We start from the raw sequence: 13,248 nt of genomic DNA, 5'->3' as shown, positions 1-13,248 counted from the left end.
AATGGGTTTTTGCGCCCCCTTCCTCCCTTTTCCGAGCTGAATGTATCTCCTCTCCTCTGGAAATTTCGGCTGGCAACGAACTTCCAACTTTTTATCTCGTCGCGACGTACGAAACTGAATTCAACTTTCCACCGCTCGCTCGCTCGCTCCTTCTTCTTCCTTCCGACGTTGATATACGGAGAGGATATAACGCCACCCTATTTCTTCTTTGAACCCGATGTCAGATGTGTACACGTGTGACGTCACGTTGTGGTTACGAAGAATCGAGTCTTATTAGAAGGAAGGTGAGCTTGCTACGATTATATTATGTTGGGTTGGCAACTAAATAATTGCGGATTTTACTCATAGATGGCTTCAGTTGAATTTTTAGGTTTGGTGGCGTAGTCCAAATGTGAAACACATTTTGTTATTTGATAGTTGGCAATTCAGCTGTCAATCAGCTAAAAAAAGTTTTTTGATCGGTTGCGTAGTTTTCGTTTGGCGTTCGTTGAAAAATGGAAAATCAAAAGGAACATTATCGTCGTATTTTGCTTTTTTATTTTCGCAAAGGGAAAAACGCATCGCAAGCTCACAAAAAGTTATGCGCTGTTTATGGCGATGAAGCCTTAAAAGAACGGCAGTGTCAAAATTGGTTTGACAAATTTCGTTCTGGTGATTTTTCACTCAAAGACGAAAAACCTAATCAAAGCAATAATCGATTCGGATCGTCACAGTACAACTCGTGAGATTGCAGAGAAGCTTCATGTATCGCATACATGCATTGAAAACCACTTAAAACAACTTAGCTATATTCAAAAACTGGATACATGGGTTCCTCACGAACTGAAAGAAAAGCATTTAACGCAACGCGTTAACAGCTGCGATTTGCTAAAGAAACGTAATGAAAATGATCCATTTTTAAAACGACTGATAACTGGCGATGAAAAATGGGTTGTTTACAACAATATCAAGCGGAAAAGATCGTGAAAAAATCAAAAGCTGGTATTCATCGAAAGAAGGAATTTTGTTATCAGTTTGTTGGGATTACAAAGGAATTGTCTATTTTGAACTCTTACCACCCAACCGAACGATCAATTCTGTCGTCTACATTGAACAACTAACGAAATTAAACAATGCAGTTGAAGAAAAGCGGTCCGAATTGACAAATCGAAAAGGTGTTGTATTCCATCATGACAATGCAAGGCCACACACATCTTTGGTCACTCGGCAAAAATTATTGGAGCTTGGTTGGGATGTTTTGCCACATCCACCATATAGTTCTGACTTTGCACCATCTGATTACTTTTTGTTTCGATCTTTACAAAACTCCTTGAATGGTAAAAATTTCAATAATGATGATATCAAATCGTACTTGATTCAGTTTTTTGCTAATAAAAACCACAAGTTTTATGAACGTGGGATTATGATGCTGCCTGAAAGATGGCAAAAGGTCATTGATCAAAATGGGCAACACGTTACAGAATAAAGTTATTTGTATAATATAATATAAGTTCCATGAAAAAATTGTCTTTGATTTTCTAAAAAAAATCCGCAATTACTTAGTTGCCAACCCAATATTACATTATCGTAATTGATCGCGGCACATGCGATTTTTAAACAATAAACTCAGTTAACAAGAAACGTATAATAACGTGTCTCTCCTCCTTCTGGGTGAGGATACGTGCGACCAGATTCGCTTTTGATCGATCCTTCGGCCGTGAAACCGGTGCACCGATCTTCTTTCCGTCTCAAACAAGTCGGGAGAACCGCCACCGCTCGGAATTCATCCGATCTTTACTATTTGCTCGTAACAAATCGCCGACATTTCGAGAGCGGAGAACCGTGTTGAATCTGCCTGCGCGAGTTCCACGCTTCGTTGCGTTATTTGTACACTTCGAACGTGTATATATATATATATATATATATATATATACAGGATTTACCGAGGGATTGAATGATTAAACCGATCTATTTTCTTTGTTACAGTCCCCCTTTGAAGTGGTATCGATGATAAATCGCGATGAGCATGCGACAATTAATATCTCGTTTTCTCTTGGTCGAAACTATGCGGTTACTTTCTCTCTCTCTCTCTCTCTCTCTCTTTTTTTCTTTCATTGGAATTTCGAATGAAACGATGAAAAATTGTTATTCCAAGAACGGAGAATCCACTTGTAATCGTAACAGGATACGATCCTTCGATCCGCTGTTTCTATAATAAATTGGATCCGAGTTAAAAGTATGCAGTTTCGAAAAATCGTTCGAGAGGGAAAAATATACAAACAGGATATACCAGTTCTGCGCGCTCCACATTCCCCATATATGTGTCACGATTCGAAATTACCGTCATCGTTACGGGGAAAAATCGAATATTTTCAATGCAACGTTGTTGTACATTTCTAACAGTTTCTATCGAAACTGGGGAGATGTATTGTCTTTTCCTCCTCCTTCCTTCGTGGGATGCGGTTGAAATTACAGCGGTCAGTGTTTCCCTCGGTTGGCAAAATGTAACGATGCCTTCGAAAATCGAGGCAATCATGCGGCAGAAGCGGGATCTAAGAACCGCGGACGCCTAATCAGCCGATCGCGCCCAAGGAAATACTCCCGGCCCCCATGGAATGTTAATGCGATCTACGCCGACCATCCTTAGGAAACCGCAAGGGCTCCCCTTCGAGGAAGAGAGGAAGAGAAAGACGACCCACTTCGGGCCCTCCCCGTGTGCACGCACGTATCGTTGCGCAATAACCACCGTTCCGCTTCTGGCGTTCCCTCGATTATCCGCAACCACCAAACGAAACCTCCTCCCCCTCCTCCCCCTTATCCCTTCCGCGTTTCTTCGAATTTGCTTGCGCGGAGACTTCTCCTTACCTTCAAACGAAGGTAAATGGACTGATTTTATTTTCTTTTCTTTAAACATAGATTTAGAATAGTCTCGATTAAAGTAAGAATAATTTCAAAAATCTGAGGCGAAATGTGATAAGAGAAGGTTGTAGGAGGAGATAAAAGTACAAAGGAGGAGGAGGAGGAGGAATGGGATTGCCGATACACGCAAGTGAATAAACCGGAATTCCCGAATAGTGGAGGAAACGATCTACGTACGATGGATCTTCAATCTCGGTTCGTTCTTCGAGGAGGAATCGAATCCTCCTCTCTCTCTCTATATATATATGCATAGCCATGCCACTTTTGATACGGTTCCGCCTGGGCAAGGACCTCTCGACCCTGCCTCGGCTGCTGGAGTAAGCGGGAGGGGGTCGTCGTGATGCGACCAGCTGGCAGGAACCTTTTCCCCCTTGGAGCTGGCTTTCAAGGTGTGCACGTGCACGTTGCTCAACGTGCTCACGAATGCGAAGCTTGACGCGTGATATCGCATAAACGCGCCGCGTTTCCTATCGAAATCGGAAGAATTCTAATTCTCTCTCTTTCTCTCGATCTTCCGCGTGCTTACCAGACATCGACGTTTCAACCGACTAATGGATCGAAATTCCCTTCGATCGATGTCTTTCTCGTGGTAATTACGAGGAGGGGGGATAGGAGGAAGAATTTCGAGAAATTATATGTTTGTCGATATTCGATAATGAGTCATTACGTACAAATATGTAAATTGTGTTTTTGTTTGGATAAATATCGATGTTTATATACATAGATTAAGAATAAAGTTTGGAATGAAAGTTTGATTCAAATATGTAAATGTGTTTTTGTTATGGTATGTATGGATCGATGTTTACACACGGATTAAGAATAAAGTTACTGGTTTCTGAATAAAGGAAAAATAGGATACGTACGAGAATTTTATATATTTTCGTATCCAACACGGGTAATAAAAGCGTCTTTACGTTTCATAAAACGAATCGTTAAACTCGACAACGCGTTGTTGTTGTCGTTATCTGTCACGATTACGAGGCGGTTATTTATTAATTAACCTTTATACGCGCGAGTGTTTGTCACGAGGCTGCTACCGTGGTTCATTTGAGCGTCGTGATATGGGATACTTTGTTTTTTATTACACTCTAGCATTTTTTTTTTTTAGAATATTTCTCTTCCCCGTCGAGTTGGATGATAAACATTTTTAACGCTACGCTTTTTTTTAAACGGTGATCTCTGTTTAAGGGAAATTATTTTAAATCGTCGTTTAGAAAGAAAAAAAGAGAGAGAGAGACTTTTTCCCTTTGATACTTTTGCCCTTGAAACTGTTTAGTTGATGAATCACGAATCACGAATAATATTCCAAATGTTTATTCGTGAAAGAAGAGGAAGAACTATTAATGAATTATTATCGATAACGCATTTTAGTTGTTTGAAACAACTAAGCTTAAAAAAATTCTGGCAGAATTTGTCTTCAAATATTTACGCCGGGGAAAGGAAATGACTCGAAAAAGGGAATCAAAGATGCGATCGTTTTTCGTCAAAGAAAATTTGCATGCTTTCACGAGTTGAAAAATCCGATTAGTAAAATGAGTCGATAGTGTATAATTGAAACGCTATGATATTCTCTTTGTTCTCATCGTTCGATCCATTTTCTTGGCTTAAATATTTTTATCTTCGCTCAAGTTTGCTGCACGCGTTGCAAATTTTTGATTGAACGAAAAATGCCGCGTCCCTTTGTGCCCTAAGCGCGTGGAAATTCCAAATGAATGAATAAAACGGGGGCCTGCAAAGCGATCAACTATAGTGGGTGTATATAGTTTGTAAAAGTTGGCACGATTAAAAAGAAGGGAGACGTAGAGAAGAGTTTATGTTATTTTTGGAAAACTACGCTCTTCGACGACGAATAAAAACTTTCCTTTCTAAACGATAATTTTTCGCACGCCAATTTACGAATTACTCTTTGTGGAAAATTTAAAAAAGATATAAAATATAATACAGTAAATATTACGAATGTACGTAAAATTTATGTGAAATCCTTTAAATAGAGAATATAGGAAATCGTATATCGTTCGTAATGGTGTGGAGATAAAACGATCTTCAAAATTATGAATTCTTATCTGAATGCAAACACTAGAATCTCTCTACCAGCACCTGTATTATCCCCTTCCTTAAAATTTCCTCTTCATTGAAATATTTTTATTATTTAATTCTCAAGTAAAAATTCAGAAATTTAAAAAACCTTTCTTCTGAATTTTCACATTCTTTCTGATCCATCACAATCATCGTGTTCAATTTCCATTAAAGCCGCAATAAAATAAAAAATTGGATGGAACACTTTTCTTCTTTCACCGATTTACGATAATATTCGCAATAAAATCGATACGATACCAATCTCTAAAAACCAAATACGATATATCCTAACCTCTATTCTCGAATGAATGCGGAAGAAAAGCGGGATCCCGTTCGCGCAATGATCTCGCAAATTGGAATAACTTTCCAAAGGAATTTTCCCTCGTCGATATAATTTCAATTGTGACGATTGCCATCCTCGTTTCCTTTCTCTCTCTCTTTCTTTTCCAGTGACGCGAGCATAATTAGTCTGGCCACGATCAAAAGCGTTCCTCTAATGCCTTGGAAACGAGTGAAAAACACGTCGCTCATAAAAAAATATTTTAAATAAAAATAACACGGGGAGAAAAGTCGTCCCGTGAATAGCTCGATCGAAATCTCTCTCTTCCCTCGAACGAAACATGGGCCGCCTCATGACCAAGAAACACTCGAGACTCTGTAGGAGCGTGATGTAACCTCCCTCCCCTCCTCTCAAGTTCGAGGAACCCAATAACTGGAAAACGCAGCGGAGCGTGTAGCCTTCGATTCTCGGAGAGGACGAGGAGGAGGAGGAGGAGGAGGAGGAGGAGGAGAGGAGAGAAAGATTGTGTCGATTCGCGTCGAATCTCGAGTGCGTCCACCCTCTTCCTTTTCTCCTCGGCTCCTTTTCTCGGGCGGATATCGGTGCCCGGCCGCGGCCAAGGGGAAAAAGGAACCAGGTCGGCGGAAAACGAGCGCCTTCTCCTTCTTCTTCTTCTTCTTCTTCTTCCTTGAATAGGATTCGCGACGCGGGAAACGGAAAAATAGCCGTTGCTCCGATACTCACCGGCAGAGGAAATCTCTCTCGCCTAAACAGAGCTCGAGACAGTGTTGTCGCGAGGAGGCGTTCATGGTTCTACGTGTGTGGCCCTGAAGACGGTGCCCCTGCACCCTGTCGATGCACCAGGCGCGTTCGCACGGTTTCACTGCCAGGCAACTCTTCTGGGCGTAAATCGTGAACACTGGGAATTGGGACTGCGAGAGGGCACCTGGAAACAAATTGATAAAGGATAAATGATAAAATACATTGCATTTCTTGATCATTCGTTGGATTTTTTAAGAAAATTCATTCTTAATCGTTTCAAGAAGAATTTATATAATATGAACGGTTCGTGTGTGTATATACAGTTTTTTTAATTATTCTAATTTATTTATCTATGGATCAATAATAATATTTTTTTTAGTAATATGAATTTTGTATTCATGATTTAGATCAATATATTTTATATAGAATTTAGAATTTTATTTGTATTATTAGTTTTTGGTTTAAGAGTTTATCCAGTGTTATTTGTTGAATGATGAATTTCTAATTATGCAATTTTAGGATCTATACGATTGGTTTCAACGATAATTTCATTTGAAATTAATTTATTTTTTTTAGATTAATAATGTTAATCGAAAGATTTTAGTGAATTTTTATTATATCCATTATATTTAATAATGTTTATTAGAATATTAATTGAATTAAATCGTGCTCCATTTGATTTAATTGAAGGTGAATCTGAATTAATATCTGATTTTAATATTAAGGATTGGATGTTATAAAAATATCAAGTTCCCTTTCGTCTTAAATCGAGGAATCAAAAAAACACCTTAAGAATCTATTGTTATCTTCGATTAAAATATCCTCGACTCGACTGTGAAAAGAATACTAAAAAAAAAATACGGAAGAAAAATTACTTTCATTCTCTCTCTCTCTCTCTCTTTATCCCCTAAAACTCATAAATCCCACAGAGGCGAAACTACACCCGATCCTGCCCAACTTGCCAATTTGAAATTGATGCCGATCCTCTTCACCCCAACTATCTCGAGCGAGGGTGGCTCGTTATTCTTTCCCTGTCGATCCGTGGCTCCGAGTGGAAGCGCGCGCGTTAAGTGGCGGAATAATTTCTCCCTCCCCTCCTGCCGTTGTCATCCCCCTTTTCGCGCGAAAAATCATAATTAATCTCGGCGGATTGACGCCGATTCGTTGAAAAACTCCCCGAGTAACAGCCCCCATCGATTTTCCTCCTTCCTCCTGGAGTGAGCCAGAGAGTATTCAATTACCAGATTATGGAAAAGGATTCGTCGGATAGGCTACTTAATGACTGCGGCCAATTTTAATGAGCCGCAGGGGTAGTGACCGCAACGATAACCGCAACCGTAAGCGAACGTTTCCTTCGTTCTGCGGCTTGCGGATGTTGCGTGGAGCGAACAGTTGGTACAATGGGGGTGGGTAGAGAGGAGGGGGAGATGTTGTTGCTCGTTTAAGGGGCGAGCCGCACATCACGGTAATCAACGGCCGCTTCCGGGGTACAGGGGGGGACAGGGTAGCATTTTACTTATTTGTCGTAATGCGGTAGCATTACGAGATAATGGAGCATCGTCGGATCGTAAATATTTTAAAGGGGAAGAGGAATTTTATCGGGCGGATTTTCACGTTTTTCCTCGCATTGTACTTGCCGTTATATCTCTGCATCGAGAAATGGAATCCTATGTACTGATTAATTTAGAGGGAGAGGGGGAAGAAGAGATTAAAAATCGTAATTTGAAAATTATGCTTCTTTATATGCAAGGGAAATTTAAATTGGAAGACGGAGAATCTTAGAATTTTAATCTTTATTTCCAATTTTTAAGAATCTTTTTAAAAATCTTGTAAAAGAAAGCTAATTATTTATACAATTTTGATCCAGATAATTTTAATCAAAGATCACCTCCTATCTTTCTCCCCGTATTAAATTTCTAAATATAACACGTCATAACGAATTTTCTTCCTCAAAGGACGGTTTAACCACGGTTTACAGCAAAAAATTTTCATCTTCGTTCTTTCCACGGGGAAAATTACGGCAAAAATTCGCGGACGAGGAAGGAAGGAAGGAAGGAAGGAAGGAAGGAAGGAAGGATTTTTAGAGAAGAATACGGTCTCCTTAATTATTTTTCGTTATCGCGATCTTTTTCTCAAACGGATTCCCAACGCGACCGGCCAACGGTTAATTAAAAATCCGTTGGGGGCTTATTATTCCGTTCCGAAACAAAACACGATTTATCAATTAACGGTCCTGGCAAGTGATCAAGCGGTTCGATCGATCCGAAACGTGTTAAAAAAAAAGAGAGAAAGGACACTTTTACGCTTGGAAAGAAGCGTCACACGTAGGTATTGACCGACACTACGATATCGTATTTTTCACCGGTTCGTTTAACCAACCCCATTCTCGCCGATGAAAAATATCACTCCCCTATCGCGGTGCAAACTACTGTTCGAATACCTGAACCCCTCTCCCCCCCCCCCCAAATGCGTGATAAATACCGATCGTTAAGCGCGCCGGCCTAAGACTAATTCACGAAGGGGAGTTTAACTTTATCACGAAACCCCCCCTAATTAATCTCGAGGAATCAGGGTTCGATACACGGATTTCTCGATATACATAGTTTCGAGTTTTTAAAAATATCGATAAATATGTGAAATATTATATATAGTATTATCGAGTAGCCAAGCTGAAGATAAGAGTCGTCGTCCTCTTCTGCCACGACGAGGAAAAATCTTGCAACCTGAAAACTGGCGCAATTTATCACCCTGGGGGGATACAAATTGCTCGTTGAGAGTATGAAATAAAACAATAACCCCCTCGAATCGAAACTGCCAATCTCTCTGCAAGCACGACACTCTGGCTCCATTCCAAACCATCCCTTACATCCTCCCTACGTTTCTTCCTCCAGGTTCCGGGGGATGCAGATTCCAGGCAAGATTGCGCGCCCCCATAAATCTTTTAATTTCTCTCTGCCGAGAGAGAGAGAGAGATTAACCTCCCCTCCTCCTCTTCCATATCGAGTTCGTATCGAGTTCATTTCTGTGCTTATTCCTTGCACTTAGGAAAAATTCTTTTCAGAGGAAGAGAAACATATCTCCTCCTCCTCCTTCTCTTCCTCCTCTTCTTCTTCCTCTTCCTCCTCCTCTTCCTCTTCTTCCTCCTCTTCCTCCTCTTCTTCCTCCTCTTCCTCCTCTTTCTTCTTCTCCTCTTCCTCCTCTTCCTCTTCCTCCTCTTCCTCCTCCTCCTCCTCCTTCCCCTATTTAACGAAATAGGTTCGTATCGTCATAAATCTGGCGGAGATTTATCGACGGATGCGCCACCGGTTTCCCCAGGATCGTTCCGCAAACACGAGGAGGAAGGAAACTTCCGTCACGACGAGGGGAAATGTGGAGCGGCCGAGGCGATCGCGCAAAATGATGCGAGCGAAAGCCCTGGGAGAGCGCATTGGGTTTAACCTCTCCGCTGTGGAACAGAGTTCGATTTCTGATATATACGAGGCGCGTTTAGATACGATTCAAGCGGGATCGGGGACCACGTTCCACCGTCTCCCTCTCTCTCTCTCTCGCGGTGGGCTTGATGTATAATCTCGGTTTTCTTTATCTGCCGGCAACTTGCCCTCCCCCCCCTCGTCGGATCGCCGTGTTATTTCTCCCTGTCTACTCCAGGCGCTCGACTTCCATTCGCGAACAAAGGCAATGAAATTCCTTCCTTACGTGGACTTTCCGCGCTCCGTTCTCGCGCTGCGCATTCCGATACGGGGTGGTCTCGGGATATTATTAAAATTGCCCGAGATCCCAGAGACTCTTCTCTCTCTTCCGCCGAGAGAATTCTTCGAGTCGAATTTTCTGGATAGGTCGGGAATTGTTATATATTTTTCGAATTTTAGAAAAAATTGGCGGAGAAGAAATGGTAAAAAATCTTTTCTGGGATTATAGATAGAATATTTATTAATTGGATAATTAAGTTTTCGAATCCTAAAGATAGGAGAGCCGCTTTCAGGTTTCGGTTCGTATACCATTAGGTTAGTCTTCTAGGTTTCCAAGCCATTTTGGTAATTTTTGGTTTCAACAATCATGTCCATGAATATATATTTCGAAGTATGCTAAATTAATTAGTAAATAAATAAATAGAATCTTAAGAAATCTTGAAAATTGTACACTTAAAATTTCGGTGTCGCGAATAATGATTAAAAATATCCTGTTTAATTTAAATGGAGTTGATCAGAAAGAACGATAAATAATTACACGTGTTAGAAATGCACAAAGCATGATACATATCACGCATTTATCGCGTGATTTTCAAATGATGGTAGATGATACGCATGGAGTGGAATTTCGGGCGACAAAATTGTTGCAATCACGCGATCGTCGCATTTATATACAAACATTGAATATCTTTCCATTTCTCAAAATATAATCACAACACATCCCTTCTCCTTTCTTTTCTCTCCTTCACTTTTCGAAATTGTTTTCAATTTTTATTTTTACAAATTAAACATTCTTTTTTTATGCAACAATCCTCGCCGTTTAACATTAATAAAATCGGACTTCTGCATTTGTTTCGCAGAGCATAATTGCGGCCGGTCATTACACGGAGCTTAACGCGCCGTGTAAACTCACCGTTTTTCAAATAGCCAGCAACCGGAAGTTGGTACGATTGTGCTTGGTTTCCGTGAAAAGAAAAAAAAGAAGGAATTTGAGACAAAGCAGTTTGGCAAGATTTTCCTCCTTTTTGTTTCCTTTTCTGCAATTTAAGGAAATTAATGCTTTCGCTAAGAATTGTACGAGATAATTGAATCAATTATGAGAGTTTATATTTTATCGTAAATCAATGATATCTGAGATAATTTTCAATCGAATGTGTTCCGTTGAACACAAAAAGAAAAATGTTGAAAGTAAATAATATTCATTCTTTTCACAATAATAATTAATTTATAATTGAATAACGATGAAAAATGATAGGGTATATCGTCGATCATCTTGTTCATCTTGTCATTAATTTTAATTCCATTTAAATATTTAACAGCATAGAAATTATATTTTATCCTTAATCATTGTTTCAAAATGAAAGAATTCTTCAAGAGTTTCACTGTAAACATAAAAATTCAAAGAAGAAGCAAAATTTCTAGAACCAACCATAAATTTTTACTACTGTAATCGTTTCTTCAAAAGACGAGTATTAAAATCGATCCAAAAATTTACCATCCCCTTCCAACAAATAAATTCCCTCTTCTATAATATTTCTGATCAAATTTGACCATAGAGCTAATACGATCAGGCTAGGGATGATGGTTTAGCATGTATACGAAGTCTGAATAAGAAAAATCCCCTCGTTGAATCGGCGCCAACATTTTCAATCGCCCTTTGCACTCGACAGAGGCTCTCTTTTTTCTCCGCCTTCTTGTCTGCTCGGCAGACAGTGATGCAATTCGAGGAATTGAATGCATTCGTACTTTTAACATCTCTCGACTGTCGTGCTTGTTCTCCTCGTCACGATCACTTTTCTTTTTCCCCTTTTCCTTCCTTCCTTCCTTCCTTCTTCCTTCCTTCTCTCTCTTTTCTTTTTTTTCTTTATCACAACCTCGGATACGATCCACGCGTCCTCGAAATTTTACTTTCAAAAATGCCGCCACATCCACGGCATATTACGTATTCCGTCGAATTATTTCGAAATTCGCCCGTTTAAATCATTTTAACGGGACATTTGGAGGAAATGGTATCACGTTTCCTTAATTCTCTGTATTTCATTTCAACGTCCCAAAGTACATAATATACACTATTTTTAATAGAAATTTATTGAACAGTAACAATTATCTCACTTCTACCGTTTATTAATATCAAGAATATTAACTTGTTCAAACATCTTCTTAAACGAGATGTGATAATCAAATTTACCGCCACCTGTCAACAGCCTTGAAACAACCGAGATCCTTCCATTCGAAAATTGTTTATCTCTTCCCGCCACTTTTCCCCATCCATAACGTAGCTACGACTACGTTCCACGTAGAGCAGCCGTGCATCTCGCGTGGTATGTTTCTAATTTGCGTGCATGCACCGTGCACCCCCATCGGGCGCAGCAAGAATTTAATACGCGAAACCACGCCTACATAGAAGGGATACCTATATGCAAACGGTGTCGTTCGGCCACGACGACAACCGAGCCGAGTCACGAGCACGCGACCAGATCTCTGTGCACGACCGACTCGAGAACGACTCGATATAATAATGCGATTACTCTGGTTTCCAATTTCTGCCTCGTCCCTCCCCCTTTGCGAAAGAATTTTAATAAACAATATCTCGGGACGAGATTTCAAGAATTTGTGGAATTAAAAATATAATTCTTTTGGATAAGAATTAAAAAATGTATTCGTGTATTCGTACATTGGTTAAATAACCCTTCTTCTTCTTAAAAGGAATAACGAATGTGTAATAATTCACCCATTAGATCTTCATCAGTCTGTACGTGGAAATACGTGTACGATAATCCGGTATTGAAAGAGGCTCTCGAGGCTGCAGTTCTTCTAAACGTGTACGACGATCCCGTACACGTGTGCAACGATTGTGTTTAATGGTGTGTTAGCAAAATCCTTTGCCGGATCTCCATACACACGTGGTATTTGTCCGCTCACCGATCCCAACGCCGGTTACTTTAATACGCTTTATCGAGTACAATTGGATACCTCCTCTCTCTCTCTCTCTCTCTATGGTACAGAGGAGGAGGGAGAGATGAGATAAATAGCCGGCTGGTCGGGTATGACGAAGTCAATGACTACCGGTTACATCTTCACGACCGGCAGTAACCTCTGAACCATCGCGAATGACTGTGCATCTTTGCCAATAATCGATTCGGAAGCTTTTCAAAAGATTTGCTCCGAGCACGATGACTAAACGTCTTCTCATGGATGTCGCTTGTAAATTCTAAACGGGGAATAAAACGTAAGCGTAATTGGCGTAGGATTGTACCACCTCGTTTTTATACTTCGCCTCGTAATTCGACGCGGCATTGTGAACAGGTGATATTCCTATTCCTATTAATAGCGGCTATTGTTTCGCCATTGATTATTTCTTAACTATAGGCAAGCCTCGTTTAACAAACAAAATTCTATTTCAATTTAAAATATCGAAACGCTCTTGATCCAATGTTTCTAAAATCGAGAAACAATAACAATGTTCCGTGGTCGAGAAAACTTTTGAAAGCAAAATCGATCGTTCTCCGAGATTCGCGTGGCACGAAGAAGGCGTCTCTTCCT

General features: G+C 40.1%; 2 protein-coding genes across 6 annotated transcripts in view; one reads left to right on the top strand and one right to left on the bottom strand.

The window, feature by feature from the left end:
* LOC725024 (autophagy-related protein 16-1) overlaps positions 1-13,248 on the top strand; it is a 572,103-nt gene that overhangs the window by 282,419 nt on the left and 276,436 nt on the right. The gene's annotated exons all lie outside the window — the stretch shown is intronic.
* The window catches only part of LOC413256, a 206,212-nt gene that overhangs the window by 47,019 nt on the left and 145,945 nt on the right, over positions 1-13,248 (bottom strand). For all 3 annotated transcript variants that reach the window (XM_006558824.3, XM_006558825.3, XM_396702.6), the window contains one exon: positions 5,999-6,200. In XM_006558824.3, the coding sequence (XP_006558887.1) occupies positions 5,999-6,200 (202 nt within the window). The remainder of the gene's footprint in view (positions 1-5,998; positions 6,201-13,248) is intronic.

Source organism: Apis mellifera, linkage group LG9, assembly GCF_003254395.2.
Source record: "Apis mellifera strain DH4 linkage group LG9, Amel_HAv3.1, whole genome shotgun sequence".
NCBI classification, from domain to species: Eukaryota; Metazoa; Arthropoda; class Insecta; order Hymenoptera; family Apidae; genus Apis; species Apis mellifera.
This window is presented reverse-complemented; position numbering and strand designations above follow the sequence as displayed.